The sequence below is a fragment of the Cokeromyces recurvatus genome (genome assembly GCF_025118155.1).
Source record: "Cokeromyces recurvatus strain NRRL 2243 chromosome Unknown BX663scaffold_2, whole genome shotgun sequence".
In the NCBI taxonomy this organism is placed as follows: Eukaryota; Fungi; Mucoromycota; class Mucoromycetes; order Mucorales; family Mucoraceae; genus Cokeromyces; species Cokeromyces recurvatus.
The window spans coordinates 198,409-211,759 of record NW_026251388.1 but is presented as its reverse complement, the minus strand read 5'-3'; the positions used below and the strand labels follow the sequence as shown (position 1 = coordinate 211,759).

At 29.0% G+C, this 13,351-nt stretch overlaps 4 protein-coding genes across 4 annotated transcripts; all 4 read right to left on the bottom strand.

Annotated features, from left to right (window-relative positions):
• Positions 1–43: 43 nt before the first annotated feature.
• Positions 44–3,080, bottom strand: BX663DRAFT_557547 (uncharacterized protein). Its single transcript, XM_051531774.1, has 4 exons — positions 2,697–3,080; positions 2,502–2,627; positions 1,693–2,418; positions 44–1,587 (listed from the first exon to the last, which is right to left on the bottom strand). Exons 1-4 carry the CDS (start codon positions 2,778–2,780, stop codon positions 247–249), a joined length of 2,277 nt encoding a protein of 758 aa, XP_051386895.1. The 5' UTR covers positions 2,781–3,080; the 3' UTR covers positions 44–246.
• Positions 3,081–6,639: 3,559 nt separating this feature from the next.
• BX663DRAFT_494170 (uncharacterized protein) lies at positions 6,640–7,605 on the bottom strand. Its single transcript, XM_051525459.1, has 4 exons — positions 7,060–7,605; positions 6,920–6,938; positions 6,803–6,855; positions 6,640–6,700 (listed from the first exon to the last, which is right to left on the bottom strand). The coding sequence occupies exons 1-3, from the start codon at positions 7,162–7,164 to the stop codon at positions 6,812–6,814; spliced, it is 168 nt and encodes a 55-aa protein (XP_051386894.1). The 5' UTR covers positions 7,165–7,605; the 3' UTR covers positions 6,640–6,700; positions 6,803–6,811.
• BX663DRAFT_121494 (uncharacterized protein) lies at positions 7,425–9,207 on the bottom strand. Its single transcript, XM_051521518.1, has 3 exons — positions 8,693–9,207; positions 8,384–8,621; positions 7,425–8,306 (listed from the first exon to the last, which is right to left on the bottom strand). Exons 1-3 carry the CDS (start codon positions 8,894–8,896, stop codon positions 7,741–7,743), a joined length of 1,008 nt encoding a protein of 335 aa, XP_051386893.1. The 5' UTR covers positions 8,897–9,207; the 3' UTR covers positions 7,425–7,740.
• Positions 9,208–9,482: 275 nt separating this feature from the next.
• Positions 9,483–11,964, bottom strand: BX663DRAFT_494165 (major facilitator superfamily domain-containing protein). The gene is made up of 10 exons (XM_051525458.1): positions 11,658–11,964; positions 11,518–11,583; positions 11,414–11,449; positions 11,315–11,334; positions 11,225–11,256; positions 11,000–11,150; positions 10,277–10,905; positions 10,090–10,174; positions 9,863–10,028; positions 9,483–9,787 (listed from the first exon to the last, which is right to left on the bottom strand). The coding sequence occupies exons 1-10, from the start codon at positions 11,902–11,904 to the stop codon at positions 9,645–9,647; spliced, it is 1,575 nt and encodes a 524-aa protein (XP_051386892.1). The 5' UTR covers positions 11,905–11,964; the 3' UTR covers positions 9,483–9,644.
• Positions 11,965–13,351: the final 1,387 nt, after the last annotated feature.

Here is a 13,351-nt window from a genome sequence, read left to right as displayed (position 1 = left end):
AAAAGGTAGATAAAACAGAGTAAACAGTTTATTTTATATAAGGGTTAAAAACAAAGAAAAATCGTACTATATATTTTGATTAAAAAACTAAAATAAAAATAAGGAAAAAAAAACATTACGTAATAAAACTACTAGAATTAAAGCTTCAGCTCTTCTAAAATTATAATAAGAAGAAAAAAAAGTATAAAAAGAAAAAAGGAAAAACCTGGTTTAGTTTGGACCACGAACTCTTCATTGCAAAGGTTGTTAGTATTGAGGATGATTTATGTTTCTTTCGTCTGTTGAACTAACAGCTTGTTGTTCATTTATCATATACGGCATTGAATATACATCTTGTGGGGTTATATGATGCTGTTGCTGTTGCTGTTGCTGTTGCTGCTGCTGCTGCGAAGGATTTAAATTATAAGAAAATAGAGTATCTCCATGTTGCTGTTGCTGAGATAGATAATGGCGATGTTCAACTTGTTTTTGGGAGGATAAAGTGATGGTTGGCATAGCAGTGTCTAGGACTGGTCGAGGAGGAATTGTAGAAGATTGTCCCTGGTAACTATAATATCTTCTACTTGATTCATCAAACATATTTTGTATTTGAGAAGGGAACTCCAAAGGATATGAAGTAGTAGCTCGTGTAGCAGGTGGCTCAATGGTAGACGCTTTTTGAGGAAAAGTGTTAGATTGAGGTCTTAACAGCAGGGTTGGAGGTGATGTAGGTCCAAAAGACAAAGGATAGGCTCTTTCATGTTGAACATGATGAGGCAAAGTAGGAATCCCTGTTTCGGTATTTGAACTCTGTTGTTCAGCAGCAGCAGCAGCAGGTATAAAAGAGATAGGGTTAAAGGTAAGATTATGCTGTTGTTGTTGTTGTTGTTGTTGTTGTTGCTGTTGCTGTTGCTGTAGTCGCTGAGGCTGTTCTCTCCTTAGAGTATTTATAGAGGCATTTAGATTAATTATAGGGTATACATTATCTGTAGCAGAAGGAATATGGGACTGAGTTTGTCGTAAATAACTACTTGCTCTGTTATTAGTTGGTAAAATTCCATCGTTACTTTCGTATAACAAATGATTCGCAGATTCTGCAACTAATGGAACAGGAACAGATGAAACACGTGTATTAAATTGAGTATTTAGTAGTAAATCTGATTGCTGTCTAGGATGACTACTTTGTGCATGAGCTGTGCTTGGTATTGGAGTAGGTGTAAACAGGGTCGTTTGAGAAGTTGAAGGAGAAGAATGAGCAGACATGCCATCTAATTCATCATCCAAAAGAATAGAACTAAATTGTTTTGATACCTTTTTCGCAGGAGTATCTAACTCCATTAAATCATTGTGTTCTTCAGAAACAAATAATGCTCGTGATCGTCTTCTGGGTAAGTCACTATACTGAGAATGAGCAGAGCTAGTATGGATGATATTCGAATTTGATTTTTGCCCTTCAAAAATAGCGCGTCTGATATCTCCTACTGAGCCTTGACTATACATCTTTACGTATAATGTATAGTCCGAAACTGGAATGGCTATATATCCCTTTGGTAATGTTTCCAAGGATTTATTTTGATTGTCTGAAGATGGGCGTTTGATTTCTTTTATCTATTATTATAAAAAAGAAAAAACACATATAAATAATTAAAGTTTGTAAGATACAGATAATTATATATGTATGTACAGGTTATATGCATTATTATGTATAGTTACATTATTATCATCAACTTGTTTTGCTGCTAGCTTATTTATATTGCTGTTATTATTATTCTTCGAATTTTCGGATTTCATTATAGAAGTTTTCTTTAAAGTATCAATATCATTTGATACAGAAAAAGGCAATTGAGAAGATTCAAAAATACCCGATTCTGCTGTTATTGTATTAAAAACAGGTGTATCAGTAATTGAATTACAATCCATATTAGCAAATTTACACGTAGTCTCTAGCAAGTAGTTTAATTTTCTTTCAACATAATGAGATAAATCTTCACTACCAGCATTCACCATACAGATTCGTGCGCTCAGGTTAACAAGTCGTAAGGCTCTTTCGATAGTATCACGTTGCTTCATCTTTTGACGTTCCTCTGATAGGCGATTATAAAAGCGTCTATCGTCCCAATAAATGTCAGGATATAATTCACGTACTTGCTGTCTAATCTCATTCGTTGGCAATCTTTGTCTTGCTAATTCAAATATTTTTTCAGAAACTTCGCGTGGCCATTCCTTTTTTATTTCGTCTGGCTTTAATAATGAATGATTATGAATGAAAGCATCGACATTCTGAGATTTTCGAAATTCCCAAACTCCTTGACTATTTTCAAATAACACAATGCGCCATCGACATTCACAACGTTGTGATTGTCGATTCCTTTGTGGATTAACTTTTGGATTTCTATGAGAATCTGGTAAACCTTCTCTAGAGCAATAAATATAAATACTCTTGTATATGTATATACATGTATAAGTTGAGCTTAATTTTTTTATTTTTAAAAAAAAATAAAATAAAATAAAATTTTAATTACCTTATGTGTACTTTGTTCCTGTTTGACGGTGAATCCATAATTCGAGCATAATTCTCTACAAAATGCTATAGCTTCTTGATGTGATTGAAAAGTTTTTGATAATAATATATCATAGAATGCAATTAGCTACATACATAATATTAAAGTTAATAAGTAGCCTAAAAAAAAAAAGAAAAAAAAATAGATATGCCATACAGAATAAAAGGGTTTATTTGGACTATGATCTTGAGTTATGACTGGGTTGTTTGGTTCAGAAAAATTTCTAATACTCTTTGACATTTTTGAAGGCTACAAATAAGCTGTGTGCGTGTGTGTATGTGCGTATAATATTTAATATATGTATGCATGCATGCACATATATATTATTCAAGTTTATTGGCAAAAAAATAAAATAAAATAAAGAAGGCTAATTTAACTTTAAGTTTTATTTGCACTTCCTTCGCCGTATATTCTATCAATCAACCTCTCTTTCTTTCTCTCTTTCTCTCTCTCTTTATTTTTTATTTATCTAACTAATTCAGGTACGAAAAAAAAAAGTTTTTTGCTATATTTAATATAGTACGCAAGGGCCAACTATCCCTCTGTTAAAAAAAAAAAAAAAAAAAAAAAAAAAAAGGAAGAAGAAAAAGAAACAAAGCACAAAAAAGAAGGAGGTATAAAAAAAATATCTTTTTTTTTTTTTCATTAATCATTAATCCCACCTTACCTTAAAGCTTTTTTTTTTTTTCTTATTTTTTCTATGCCCCGATTTTAAATAAACAATTGTTATCCCTTTTTATTTTATTTTATTTTTCTTTCGAAAAAAGCTATGTACCTGAATTGATTTATGACAATGAATAACTACATAATATCTTGATAGCATGGAGTAAATAATTTTGGTAGAAGTCTTTTGTTTTTTTTTTTTTTTTTTTGCTTTTTTTTTTTTTTTACAATTTGAATTTTCTCCTGATTTTGATTTAAAGTATTGCCATAAGCATTAAGCGCCTTTTGTAATATATATAGAAGAAATAGAATACTTGATCTAGCATTATTGGCTCTCAACTATTACTTACCTAGTCTAGTTTGTTAGCGAGATTATAGAATCTTTCGACTATTAAAATAAAGAATTTACCAATACAGTATACAAAAAAATACAAAACTGGAATAAGTTATACTATTAATTTCTCGAGCTTTCTCTTACGTATACTCTCATGTAGATGTGTTTTATTCTGAAATATGCTACAGCAATTTCTTTTTTTTTTAAAAAAAAATCAAAATCAAAGTATAATATGCATCCATTTTAAACAAGAAGTAACAATGACCGAGAATATAATATTAAACTACTTTCTTAGGATTATTCACATAAGGATTTAATTATAAATGTATTCTATCCTCTAGGCTACGCAAACATATCATCAACTCATCAGTTATCACTGAAAAATTGAAGTTAAACTTGTCTGATGCTTAATTAACTTGCACTCAGAAAAAATTCCCGACTTTGTTGCTATAAGATATATTTCTTTCTTGTCATCAAAAACGAAGAAAAACTCATCGGCAAAATAATAATAATAATAATAGTGTTTAGCTCTGTAATATCATTATTTTTATTTTTATAAATCCTCTTTAAAATGTTACATTGAAGGGGGTGTTTTTTTTTGATCCCAATTGATTGTTATATATTTTAAGGGGGACAGGTTAGAAGCTTAAATGTAACACTAAACTGTAAAGTATATAAATATTTCAATTTATCCATTATAATTGGCCTTGTTTCATGTCTTTAGTTCCCTATTATTCTATTTCGATTGATTGTATTGGTCTTCTTTTTTTTTTTTCTTATGATAATGAATCTACTTACTAACCCTTTTTTTTTTCCTACTACGACGCCCCGGTTGTTTGTATTTACTGGTAGATAATTGATCCCGGATATTTTATTCACTTAATTTGCCAAGAACAATTTGGAACACTAAACAATATATTAAAATAGATAAGAAAGGTACTTTTTCTTATTTTTATATTATCCTGAAGCAGCAGCAGCAGCAGTAGAGAAAAAGATAAGAGAATTCACAAATTATGCTGACCTAGAATAAAACTCGTGATTTGTAGCATGTTGTATCATATATAATTATTGCAATGAATAGTACAAGATTATTTAATCAGCTTGTGAGCATGCACATGTAAAAAAAAAAAAAAAAAAAAAAAAAAAAAGGAATTTATTCTACCGAAGCCAAAGAAGCGCTTATTACAATTTAGATTAAGAAAGTCAGATTTATGTTTGTGAACATCTTTATTAACTATCATTAAGCTTTTAAATTATTATTATCGACTAACCTGATCTTTCAAGTTCTTGATACAGAGAGTGTTATAGTCTATATATGAGATTTAAACCTATACTAAAATCGCCCCTAAATATATACATATATGTACATATAAACCTTATTATTGCATGTACTTCAAATCCTCTATATAATGACGGTAATTAATATGTCATTATATACTTTTAGAACTGTTCTATCAAGAAATAAAAAAATTCTTTTTTTTTATGCAAAGTACGTATATAATATCATAATTAGGAACAACTTTAGTAGAGATATAAATATATTGTAGAAAGAATCTAAACTGCAAGACTATTCTCTAGTGGTAACAAAATAGAATGCAATTTAAAGACATCAAGTATAATATAGCACATCTTTAACAAATTGCTGTTCAGTAATGTCAACATTATTATTATTATATGCTTATATCTGTAAACTATTTACTACCACGTAGTACCTTTATTATACATGTAACTATGAAATCTATTATTTGTGTGTGTGTGTGTGTGTTTTCTATTATTCTATCCTGTTTAACTATCACTAAATGATTTCAAAAAGCATTTGTTTATTCACTTGCTGTTTATTCTTCACTTCTTTTTTTTTTCTTTTTCTATTGACTCACCCGCCAAAGATATTTTTTATTATTTAACAATATCAAGACTAATGTTTACTTTAACTTTTATTAAAAATGGATATTTCACAACAGAGAATGAGATGAGATAAAATAAAGACTTATTTTAAGTAAAACTCTTTTATAAAAGCAGTTTTGTTAATATTATCAATAAGTTTGTATCAATGAAGTAATTATACAACAGAGCACTTGTATTCTCCAACTATTGATTCATGAACTGTGCCTTCAAATTGAATTAAATGTTTGCTATTAACGGGGAGGAAACAAAAAAAAATAAACTTCTGTTTTAGCTATTAGCATCTGTATACAACATAATGAAAGTTCATCAACAAGCGTTTTAAGCATGACTTATTAAACCTTCATGTCGATCAAAGTATTCATTTATTTATAGCTATAATCAATTTGTACAAAATACTGCAGTAAAGCTTCAAAAAAGAAAAGGAAAGAGAGAGTGCTTTGAACGACTATTACTAAAGCAATATTGTACTATGAATAGGATGATGACGAAATATTTGTGATGGATACAGTCCTCTATAATATTTTTTTTTTTTTGTTTTTTTTTATTTATTTTTTTCCTAAATTTCAGAGCCTATGAGAATACCTGTATTTTAAAGTTGCATAATTAGAATAAAAAATTGTTTGTGCTATGGAAATATATTATTATTATAAACCTAATTTTTCGAAAAACATGTAATTTTGTATAATATAATAAAGTATATTTATTCTGAGATCATTCTGTTTAATCTACTTTTCTTTTTCTCTATATTTATACTGCGTATTATCTTGATAATAAAGCCTTTCTTAAAACTCATTTCTCTTCATTTGTCTGTAATCTTTACATGTAACTTTTATTTTATTTTTTAGCTTTGGTTTAAAAATCATGATGTGTAAATATAATAATATAACAAAAATGATCTTCTTATTGCTCTAAAGTCTAATAAGTCACAATAACCCCATCCCATTTGCATCTTGTTTTGTTTTCGATTATTATTATTACATATTGTTTTATATATGCTCATTTGTTTAACAATGTTTCATCTAAGAAAGAGCTTTATTTAAATTTATACTTTTTCTTACGTGATAATCCATTTATAGACATCTTAAAAATTGATGATCAATGTAAAACATCTACATTAAAATGTAAATGTACATGTATTATTATTTTTTTTTTTTTTACAGTAAATTATAATAAGCACTTTAGTTATTTTGTATTATTGTTTGCATTCTTATTGTTAATAATATCTTTTTTTTTCTCATTGAATAATGAAGCTTTAATAGTAATGGGATTATTAACCATGAGAAGTTAAAAGTACATCTAATCTTATAAAAAAAATTTTTTTTCTTTCATTTTTATGGACCACATGTTATAAACCAAACAGCCATGTACATTAGGTTATCAAAAGCTTTACAATGCTTAAACAAAACAATGCGAGTAATGTGAAATTCTAGCAAATGAGAACGAAATCGTTTTTCTAACTTTTTTTTTTTAAAAAAAGAAATGTAATGCTGAAACAAGTTAGTAAAAATGAATCCCACTCTTCCCCCTCTCCCCCCTTTTTTTTTTCTATAGCAAATGCATAATATACTAGCAAATAATAAGGATCATCAAAATAGCTAACTAAAATGACTACTTTAGAACGTTGATCCTCGAAATGGTGTAGTGTACAGGGAATGCATTGACACATTTGAAAGCTGCTAATTTATCTTTTACGCATTCTGCATGTAGAAAAAGTTTGCACATTGCAAGAGGCTAATATATAGCAATGAAAAGAAGACTTTGTGCAATTATCCCAGTTCTGTCTCGATGGTTATTTTTTTTTTCGATATTAGTAAAGGATTCTTGAGATAAATCATTTCTTATTTTTCTGCCCTGTTATTCTCTCATATATAATTTCACTTTATGCAAGTTTAATACTGGTTGGAACGGCATGATTCTAGAATAAAAATGATAAACATGTATGTATAGAGCTTTTCAATATAGGAAGAACGCTGATCTAATGGCTTGTCCTGCTTTGCTATCAGCAGCATATTTATAAAGGTGGAGAAGAAGTTTTAGGAAACACAAAATAAAGTGAATAGCAAAATCAAGACAAAATAGAACTAAAAAAGCTTATTTATATACATGTATATGGAGGAAGCCAAACTATAAAACATAATTTTACCGAAGAAAAGAAGAAGAAAAAAAAAGAGGGTAGTAGTAATAATTACAATTGTTGAGAATCTATTCTAAAATAGTAATACATTATATATGTTCAATAAAGAAAAAAAAAAGTCGAGCTTAATATATACATGTATATATATATCTATATCTATAAAATTAAAATAAGCTGCCACAGATGTGATGCATTCCAGGAATTTGTCGCATTATGTTTAGAATGTAGGGTTGTAAAGGGAAGAAAGGGGCAGAATGCCATGAATCCCAGTACATGAAAGCCCTTAAGAAAAGAGGAATGGTATAACAAGCAAAACCCAAGGTCCAGACACGTCTAAGAATGAGAATAACGGGGCTGCTAGTTGCCCATTTTTGTCCTTTACATGCTTTAGCAACAAATTTCTCGATCATCACAGCGACACCATGAATAGTAAAGAAACACATCTCCTCTCCCATATATTGCTTATATTGATGATAGCCTATATTCACGTAAGCCAAGTATTCATGTAATAATCCTGACATCATAAACACAGAAAGTGCCCCAGCCATAATAGCTAATCTTTTAGCACTCTTTACACGACGTTTAGTCAATAGACGTTCTGTTAAAATACGTGTTTCATTGAAAGGCAATTGAAGCCAAGTTGATTTAAGTGCCTGATGCCAACGATCAGACCAAATTTGTCCAAGTGATGTTGCGCAAATTGGGTGCTTCATCAAAGTACGCCATTGAGCTGTATATAGAAATTATTTTTTTTAAAAAAAAAGTACTTTATAAATGCAACTCTGTCCTTGATATCTACATACATACCTTCACAGTATGAACCTTTCTCAAAAATAAGAACATATAAAATCTGTAATAAATAACCATTAGCTGTAAATCCGGCAGGCATAGCGATCAAAACCATGCAAAAGAAGAAGAAAAAGAAAACAGGTCTCTGATGATATGTATTCATAAGCTCTTCATTTGTAAAAGTTGAAAACCAAGCAACAATAATATCAGAAACAAGAGCATGAAAAATGAAATAAGGTATAAGATGATAAAATTTCTGAAGAAAATAAAATAAAAAAGTTATTTTTTTTTTTTTTTTTGTAAGAAACTATTTGTTGATCTCCTTACTTTGTCTTTTACAAATTTTTTTTCTTCTTCTTTGTTTTTAGGGAAGGTACGTAAACAACTCCAAAACTCATCACGTAAGAATTTCATAGAAGCGTATGCTTCTACACCTTGAATAGCAGGAGCAAGCAAAAAGAGATCACAAAATCGAAGAAATGCCATAAATAAGATGGTAGCACCAAGTAAGTTCCATGCTATATTCAGCATTGTTTAGTTATAATTCATATAGTAAAAGCTTAAAGAGAGAGAGAGAGAGAGAGAGAAAAGGGGGTGGGACTACTTACAACCATCATTTCTAAAAAATACTGGAAACATTAAATCAGCAATCACCATAGGAGTAGCCATTATTTGTTTGACAGGTGTTGATATTGTGGATGGTTTAATTTCTGCCAAAACATTTTGTGCAAGAACTAAACCAAAAACACATCCAAGGTAGTATGAAGTATTAAGTGGTGTTCTTGATAGGCCACTTTCTAGAAGTTGTGCCAGATTCATTTTACTTTAAGGAAAAAAAAAAAAAAAAAAAGAATAATTTTGGTAAAAAAAAAAAGGGTTCAATTAATAAATAAAATCATTGTTATTTGAAAAAGCGACTCCCCAAAATTCGGGCAAAACAAAGTTTTTTTTTTTTTTTTTCTTTTTTTTTTAAAAAAAATGTGTGTTTCGATGTTTGAGTATAAGCATAATATATATGACAAGCATTTTTAATTTGGCTCTTTTTAGTTCAATTTTGAAATTATCGCACTGGTAGTTGCTGTATGCTCACATATAAGATAAAACAGTTAACAGTTATCACTATACATGAATTAACCAACTGTAATTATAATTCATTTTTTTTTATTTACTGATAATTATAATATTCGAATAAAAAGAACGAATATACATATAGCGATGATAAATCAAATGCTAATAACAATAATAAAGAAGATATATAAAGTAATAAAGATAATAAATTCTAGTTAGATACTCGAGAGGTTCCTTCATGACCTTGCTCAATTTCTTCTGCTTTAATGTCACCAGGACTTATGGCATGACTAGTTTGACCTTCTGCAAGATCTGCAGAGAAGTCTCGGTTACGTTCTTCTTTGCCAATCAAGGCTATAGAAACAAAATAAATATACATATATATATATATAAATGGACTTGTAGTAGTATATTGTATTATTATATTACCTGTAATTAATAAGCATCCACAAACACATCCCATAAAAATAGCTTGAGTTAAACCATAATCAGCAATAGTTTCTCCTTTTGTATTTAACTTGAAACTTCCATCCGCATTACGAACTGGATATTTTTCACCAATAGTGGCTTCAATTTGACTTGATGCGGCACTGATCTAATTCCAGAATATGAATAGAGTGATTTTATTTTAAAATAAGCTTGATAATAATCCTTACCAAATTACCAAGCTGGTAACTAAGACCTGGTAGAAGACCTCTAAATGATGGAGGTGATAATTCATTAATATGAGCAGGAATAACACTATAATGGGTGGAAAGAAAGAAAAAAGGAAAAAAAAGGGGGGGGCAGTTAATATTTAATATATAGGTAAAGTAACGCGTTATTATTATTATTATTATTTACCCCCATCCACCTTGAACAAAGAATTGCATTACAAAGGCACCAAATTGAAGGGTATGGATATTAGGACCATATATCCATAAAGGTATAAAAGCACCTGCACAAATAGCACAAACAGATAAAATCAAACGTCGACCAAAGTAATTAGAGAGATAACCAAAAAGGATACCACCACAAATTGCACCAAGATTCATAATCACACTTGTTACAGTTTGTTCTGTAGGCGTATATCCTAACTGAGTAGTTAAAAAGGTGGGATAAAGATCTTGAGAACCATGAGAAAAGAAATTCATAAAGGCCATCAAGATAACCATGTAAATTAAGCGTAACCAATGATGCTTTAAAGCCAATTTTATTTCGGTTAATAAAGAACGTCCAAGAATTTTTCGTGCTTCCTTTTGTTTCTCAAACGTATCAGACTCAGGGACCCAAATTCGAATGACGATAGCCAATATTGCAAAGGCAGCACCCACCCAAAAGAGAATACGCCAAGATGAATTTGTTTGAACAACAGCATAATTCACTAATGTCGCTAAAAGATACCCACATGCATATCCTTGTTGATAAATTCCCGAAAATAAGCCTCGAGCTTCGATCGGTAATGATTCCAAGGCTAAACTAGCACCTAAGCCCTATATATATAAATATATATACATATAAAGAATAGAAAAGAGAAAATTTGTTTTAAAAATCTTTAATATATTCTCTATCTTATATTATTATTACCCATTCACCACCCATAGCAATACCGAAAATAGCTCGGAGCCCAATAAAAGTCTGAAGATTGGGTGCAAAACCACTTGCCATATTAATAACAGAAAATAAAACTATATCAATCATAAGCGGCCAACGACGTCCAAATTTATCGGCCAAAGCACTATTATCAATTTTGATTAAATTAAATTAAATTAAATTCTTCAAGATACTGCAAAAAGAAAAGAAAAAGCTTACCCGAAAATTAAAGCACCAATAGGACGCAACATCTAAAGTTAAAAATAATAGTGAGAAAATAATTTATGTAGTATTTTAGATTATTTATACCAAAGTAGTAGTAATTGCACCTATTTTGGATAAATAAAAAAAAAAATTAGCCAATTTAGAATAAATAACTATGTAAACATGATTCTAAATTTGACTTACTTGTTACATCAGATGGCTGAACACCATAAGTTTCAGCTTAAAATAGGAAAAGTTATATGTGATGAGTATATACAGTCTAGAGATCATAAAACAAAGGTAAATACCTATTCTTGTCGCTGATAAAGAAACGGAAAAAAAATCAAAGGCGTCTAAAGTCCAGCCAAAGAAAGCTATTATAAAGAAAATATATAAACATAAACAGTGCATGTATTATATATATATATATATATATATAAATATTTACCCGCAGCGAATGTTATTCTTTGAGTATTAGTAAGATTTGTTAATAGTTTCCATGCATTTTCTCTTTTTTCAGGTTTAGAATATATTGACTCTTTAAATCGAATAAATATATTCTTTTTTTTATTTTCTTCCTTTTCTGAAAATTCTTCAAAAATCGAATCATCTCGTCGTTGTTCATTCGACTGAACTGCTTCAACTTGCTCGATTTCACCTTTATTATTTGATTTTTCTTCTACCTGATCTGGCATTATTAGTATTTTTTCTTTTTAAAATAAATATATATTAAAATGAAAAAAAAAAAAGAAAACACGAAATGCAAATCACTTTGCTGATCCTCAAATTTATAAAAATTAGAAAAAAAAAAAAAAAGTTCTTATTTGTATTAGGTTATAGGCTTGTGCATCAATCTAGCATGTATTCAATTTTCCCCACACTTAAATTTGTATACGTTTATTTAAATAACTCGGTTTGTACCGAGAAGCTAATAAGTACAAGTTTATTTATCATTGTGTATGTTTTATGTGACATAATCATCTATTTTTTTTAATTTTTTTTTAAGAGAAATGTGTAAAGAAAAGGAATTTATAATAAATAAAAGCTTATGCAAAAATATATGCACATCTTTTATTGTTACTCCCTGTTCTATCTTCTTCCTTTTTTTTTCCACATTAGTAATTTATGTTTGAAGAAAAGCATAAAGGTAGCTTGGATGCATAAAAGGAAAATAATGATTTGTTTAAAACCCGTTATTAAACTTTATAGATCAAAGAAGACTTATTTTAGCAGATCATTGTATGCTCATTGTGTCACCACTGTGTACATATGATTGATGTGAGATTATGTAATTTTAGAAAATATAGCCAATTATAGACAGTAGTAGCAGGAAATATATGTATAGCCTGTTTATTTCATTGAATCAAAATTACATGAAATTTCACAACCTATTTATGTAATAGACAGAAGAAGAAAATAACTTAAAAAAAAAGTCAATTCCATCTATTTTGAAGCAAACTCTTTAGAATGTACATTTTCAATGAAAAAAAAAAAAAAAAAAAAAAAAAAAAAAAAAAAAAAAGAAAAAAAAGGGCCGATTAAATTTCCTTTTATGTTTGTGTGGGGGAAGTAAAATATACCATTTATAGTAAATTTATTTTCATACTTCACTATCTCAACAAATAATAGAATCTGTTACTATCTACCTTGAATGATAACAGATGTACATAAAGGAGGAGAGGGGGTCAAGTAATAAATACTTTTGATATTAAAGATGTTTCACGAAAGTTATATACGACTACTACTTTATTCAATGGATACTTTGTTTCACCAAAAAAAAAAATATTTAGTCTAAAGGAAATAAGAATCTTATGACTAATATGAATCAGTATACTGCTTTAAATCAGATCTTCTTGAGAAAAATTTATAATATAAATTCAAAGATGCTGCTGTACCCCCCCCCAAATTAAATTATCAATCTTCTACTACATATGCATCTGTACAAGGCGTAAAGTGACTGTAAGATTTAAAAGAAAAAAAAACAAGTTTTATTATGTCTCAAAAACAAGCAACCAAACAAACTAATTCTTTTAAAATTATAGCATACACAGTCAAACTTATGCAATTTAGCGTTTTCTAAAAAAAAAATAACGAAGACAAAAATAAATGTTGGATCATGAGTTTAAATTGTTTTTGTCACTT